Source organism: Salmo trutta, unplaced genomic scaffold (assembly GCF_901001165.1).
Source record: "Salmo trutta unplaced genomic scaffold, fSalTru1.1, whole genome shotgun sequence".
NCBI lineage: Eukaryota > Metazoa > Chordata > Actinopteri > Salmoniformes > Salmonidae > Salmo > Salmo trutta.
The window spans coordinates 489,737-495,736 of record NW_021823154.1 but is presented as its reverse complement, the minus strand read 5'-3'; the positions used below and the strand labels follow the sequence as shown (position 1 = coordinate 495,736).

Below are 6,000 nucleotides of genomic sequence, written 5' to 3'. Positions count from 1 at the left end.
GTGGGAGGGTCGTCACAGTGTGACAGAGCGGGAGGGTCGTCACAGAGTGACAGAGCGGGAGGGTCGTCACAGAGTGACAGAGCGGGAGGGTCGTCACACACACACACATATATACAATATATACTATGTTTTTTTCTCCATAACGTTTGTACACTGTTACTATCCATTCTACCATTAGGTTGGTACCCCAACACTGTTACTATCCATTCTACCATTAGGTTGGTACCCCAACACTGTTACTATCCATTCTACCATTAGGTTGGTACTCCAACACTGTTGATCTGAAGCAGTGAACAAAGACAGGGGTCCAGCTCCCCAAGAAGGTTGATCATCCTGGAACATGACTCATTTCCTTTTCTCAACACCATGTCGATGATGTCACGTGCCTTCTCTGCCCTCTCAGCTATCACCTTCACTGACTCCATTTCCTCCTGGTTGATGACTGTGTGTTGCAGGAGTCCGTCCAGCAGTTCATTCAGGACAGGTCTTGACACTCGTTTCACAAACTCTGTCCGTACAGAATGCAGCTGCTGCTCTGCAGAACCAGTCAGACTGCTCTCAGCCGGACCTCCTGCCCCCAACACAGCACCTGAGAGAGTCAGGTTACAAAATAACTACATTTGTACATTTACATTTCAGTCATTTAGAAGCAGACTACTAAAATAAAAGTATTGAGAAAACATTATCTTTTACAATAACGACCTGAACATATCACATATTCACATTTAGGGACGGTTTCACAGACATAGAAAAACAGTTTGGAGCATTCAGAACCAGGCTAATCTACATCAAGTCCTGGAGGAGATGTCATTGGGCCATTCAGAACCAGGCTAATCTACATAAAGTCTTGGAGGAGATGTAATTTGGTCATTCAGAACCAGGCTAATCTACATAAAGTCCTGGAGGAGATGTCATTGGGTCATTCAGAACCAGGCTAATCTACATAAAGTCCTGGGGGAGATGTCATTGTTCTTGAAGACAGTCTTTTATAATCAGGACTAGTCCAGGTCCTACAGTAAATCATGTTGACTGACCCTCAAGTCATTGGTTTGTATTTCTCATGTTTACTTACTAGTTGAATGGGTGTCAGAGATGTATTCATCTGAAAGAAACAGAAATAGGTTATATCACTCTAAACAGCATCTGTCAGAAAAAGTGATGATTGACATTCTCCTACATTTTTGTAGAGTTTCTTTCCATACTGTCCTCTCATCATCACCGATTAACTCCATCTCAATCCCTGTAATTTCCATAACCACCTTGAAAAAGCTTGGTGTGGTGTCTCTATGTATGAGATGAATCCTCTGGAGGGAGAGAGAGAGAGAGAGACAGGTTAACCTCTACGGGCCACGGGGGCAGTATTGAGAATTTTGAAAGAAATATGTGCCCATTTTTAACTGCCTCCTACACCAACTCAGAAGCTAGGATATGCATATTATTAACACATTCGGATAGAAAACACTATGAATTTTCTAAAACAGTTTGAATGGTGTCTGTAAGTATAACAAAACTCATATTGCAGGCAAAAACCTGTGAAAAATAGATTAAAAAAAATGAGAATTTTGTGACTGTACTATTTAGTGTCATTGTTTTAAAGATACCACAGTGAGAAAGGATTCAGTTCGCAACTCCTACTGCTTCCACTAGATGTCAACGATCTTTAGAAAGTTGTTGGAAGCATCTGTGATTAATACAGACCGAATTAGAAAGCTTACAAGTTGACACGTCATCACTTCATTTTTTGCGCCTGCGCATGAATCTGAGAAGAGTGCCTTTGTCATTATCGTTTATTCTAGACACTTGATAGGTTGTGTGAAAATATTACTGATGTTTACTGATGTTTCACGTTAAAAATGGAACAAAAGATTAGTGCTAAACAACGTTTGACATGTTTAAACAAACGTAAATAGATTATTTACTAGGTTTTCTTTAGCTTTTCGACGTGACTTTACACTGCCCACCTCATTTTGTGGGAGCCTACTGAACGCTAACTATTTGGACATAAATTATGAACTTTGTCAAAAGAAACCACATTTGTTCTGGACCTGGGATCTCTGGCAGCGCCTTCTGATGGAGATAATCAAAGGTAAGGGGATATTTAGAATGTTATTATCGATATTAGATGATGCTAATGCTAACGGTATAGCTTAGCTTAGCTTAGCATATAGCTTATTGTTGTTAGCATAGTACCCAGTTTATGCAAAATGTGATTTCCCAGTAAAGTTATTTTGAGATCTGGCCATTCGGTAGCAATTACGAGATGATAATATATTATTCTTTGAATGACAATATTATAATTTACCAATGTTTTCGAATAGTAATTCCGTGATTTGTAATGCTGGATTCACTGGGTGCATTCGAGCCGAAAAAAATTCTGAATTTCACCGCGACTGTAAATGCTGTTTTTGGATATAAATATGAACTTGATGGAACTAAAAATGCATGTATTGTATAACATAATGTCCTATGAGTGTCATCTGATGCAGATTGTCAAAGGTAAGTGCATAATTCTAGCTAGTTTTCTGTCTGTTGATGCCCTTCTTTGAATTGGCTAAACATTACACGCAGCTATTGTCAATGTACTCTCCTCACATAACCTAACTTTATGCATTCTCCGTAATGCCTCTGAAAATCGGACAGCGTGGTTAGATTTAGGAGATATATCTTTCAAATGGAGGAAAATAGTTGATTATTTGATTTTTTGAAATGATTACTCTTGCAGTTTTGAATTCCCCGCCATGGTCACATGACAATGAATCCCAATACCGGGATAAGATCGGGATAAGATCCTCAACAGGTTAAACAAAAACATGGTTAAACATCAATTAAAAACACAACACCAAATCTTCCTCCACAATAACTCAACACAACAGCCTCTGAATGCCCCATATACTCAAACAGATCAATGTTAATCATTTTGTAACAGGCAAACTCAACCCTCAGTCTCACTGCCAACATCCCCTCCAGCATTCCCACCACGTCCACAGACCCCTGTCCCCGAATACTGTTCTTTCATGTTTTCCAAATTCCTAATTTAGCTGCCCCTGACACAAAGTTAAGAGAACTACACCCCTTCTACTAAACCTGTACTTTGTCCCAAATATAAACATTTGGGAAGAGAAAACCTCTCCCAGAGCTGAGAATCAGCTAGTGATCAGGTCAATCATCCCCACCAACCTGGGACACTGTAAGAACAGTGTTCATCCCAACCGTGGAGTGGACCCCATCTGAAGCTGACCTGCCCACAGCGATTCACTCTTTCCCCAATTAACTCTACCTGAGACCCCCTCACACACCTTTAGAGCGTTTGAGAGAACCTTAACATCCTCACCCCCTGTAATAAAAACTGTCACGTCATCTGCATATGCGACAGTGCTATCGTGGGACCCTTCATAACCCCTGGCACAGAGAAACCAGTAAGCCTCGCTCTTAAAAAAACAAAGCATTGGTTCAATTGCCAGACAATATAACTGTCCTGAAGTTGGGCATCCCTGCCTAATACCCCTTTGGACAGGGATGGGGCAGCTCAACCCATACATGAGGCCCCAGCATACAGTAAACTCATCCAAGACAAAAAAAACGTCCCCAAACCCAAAGGCTTGCATTGTTTGAACAAGTACTGGTGGTCCACACGGTCAAAAGCCTTCTTCTGATCCAAAGAAAGTAAACCCACATTCACATCAGACAGTTTACAAACATCTGAAACATCTCTTATCAGAAACCAGTTCTCAACGATAGAGCGGTCAGGTACACAGTCAGACTGGTCGTTGTGGACCAACAGCCCCAGCTATTCTTTCAACCTGTTTGAGAGACACTTAGATATCATTTTATATTATGCACACAGCAATGCAACAGGTTGCCAGTTTTTTTTAAAAGGGCCAAATCCTGCCTTTTGGCAACAATGAAAGCACAGCACATTGACAGGATACAGAAAGAGAATCCTCATGAAAAGATTCACACACCACTTCATAAAAATCCCCACCAATAGACAGCTGGGGTAGCACCCCAGTGCTTAAAGAACTCAGAAGGTAAAACATCGATGCCAGGGGCTCCGGGGTCTCTCTGAGTGAGCAACTTCAATTCAATAGATTTGATGTCCTGTTCAAGGGCCCTGATAGTCTCTTTAACTTCAATACTAGACAGAGCAGTATACTGTTGACAAGACACACGTATTTGGGCCTTCCCAACCTCCCACCATTGTCTCAAGGATTCAAATTCTAATTAATAACCGTCCATTTTTCCCAGAACAACAAAAACTTTTCCCAAAACATGGCGTCATGTAATATCTTCACATTAAAATACCAATAAGGTGTTGACCTTAATAACAGGACAAGTGAATATCAACAGTAACAATATGGGGATCAGAAAAACCCACAGGAGTAATGTTATCTTACAACGCTACTACAGTAGAGCTCATATACATATAACCAGTCTAACCTTGCTGCACCGACACCACCTTCATTAACTTCTTGAGGCTACCTGGGACGTTAGCGTGCCACCTGTGGCGCACCCTATCAACAGCAGGTGCATTTCAAGAGCGGCAAATTTGAAACCAAATAAATGTACAAATTCAAATTTCTCAAACATACAACTAACTTACAGCCTTTGAAAGATAAACATCTTCTTAATCTAACCACGTTTACCGATTTCAAAAAGGTTTTACGGGGAAAGCATAAAGTTAGGTTATGTTAGGAGAGTACATTGACAATAGCGGTGTGCAATGCATTGTCGATTCAAAGACAGGCTTTACCAAAACCATACAATCAGCTAAAATTATGCACTAACCTTTTACAATCTGCATCAGATGACACTCCTAGGACATTTTGTTAGACAATGCATGCATTTTTAGTTCTATCAAGTTCATATTTATATCTAAAAACAGTGTTTAACTATGGCGTTGATGTTCAGGAAATCGTTTCCCTCCAATACCGGCAGTCAAGTCATGACGACAAAATAATTAATTAATATTAGAAAACATTGCTAAAATATTATATTGTCATTCAAAGAATTATAGATTTACATCTCTTGAACGCAATGGACTTGTCAGATTTTAAATTAACCTTACTGGGAAATCACACTTTGCAATAATCTGAGCACTGCGCCAGAAAAATACGCATCGCGATACAGACTAACCGCCATGTTGGAGGAATCTAAAATCGAAAATACTATATAAATAATCCATTACCTTTGATTCTCTTCATCAGATGTCACTTCCAAAGAGTCCCAGGTCCATAACGAATGTAGTTTTGTTCAAAAAAGCTCATCATTTATGTCGAAAAACCTCCGTGTTGTAGCGCATGATCTAAGCCAGCCGGACTTCACTTCACTTCAAGAACGGAAAAAATATATTTCCGTTCGTTCAAACATGTCAAACGTTGTATCGCATAAATCATTAGGGCCTTTTTTAACCAGAACATGAATAAAATTCAAGGCGGACCATTGGGTTTTCTTTTAAAACGTTTCGGAATGAGAGTACCCACCATCAAATCGCGCGCCAGGGTGAATGATGGACCATCACGTTCCATGGCTCTTATTCGGTCAGATCTCACTGTAGAACACTCAAAACACTTTGTAAAGGCTGGGGACATCTTGTGGAAGCAATAGGAAGTGCCAGAATATACCTCACCCCCTTTGTTTTTCAATGGCATAGGCTCAAAGTCAATTCAACACATCAGGTATCCACTTCCTGTCAGAATCTGTCTCAGGGTTTTGCCTGCCAAATGAGTTCTGTTATACTCACAGACACCATTCAAACAGTTTTTGAAACTTTAGGGTGTTTTCTATCCATATATAATAAGTATATGCATATTGTAGTTACTGGGTAGGTGTAGGAGGCATTTAAAAATGGGCACATCTTTTTTCAAAAAGTCTCAATACTGCCCCCTATACCCTAACAGGTTAACTACTACAGTAGAGCTCAGATACATATAACCTGTCTAACCTTGCTGCACCGACACCACCTTCATTAACTACTACAGTAGTGATCAGATACATACAACC

General features: G+C 40.2%; 1 protein-coding gene across 1 annotated transcript in view; it reads right to left on the bottom strand.

Annotated features, from left to right (window-relative positions):
* Window positions 1–214: 214 nt before the first annotated feature.
* The window catches only part of LOC115189402 (NACHT, LRR and PYD domains-containing protein 12), a 30,406-nt gene continuing 24,620 nt past the window's right edge, over window positions 215–6,000 (bottom strand). Inside the window, exons 17-19 of the mRNA XM_029748011.1 lie at window positions 1,178–1,304; window positions 1,073–1,102; window positions 215–589 (exon numbers count right to left, since the gene is read on the bottom strand). Coding sequence (XP_029603871.1) covers window positions 255–589; window positions 1,073–1,102; window positions 1,178–1,304 — 492 coding nt within the window. The 3' untranslated portion in view covers window positions 215–254. The remainder of the gene's footprint in view (window positions 590–1,072; window positions 1,103–1,177; window positions 1,305–6,000) is intronic.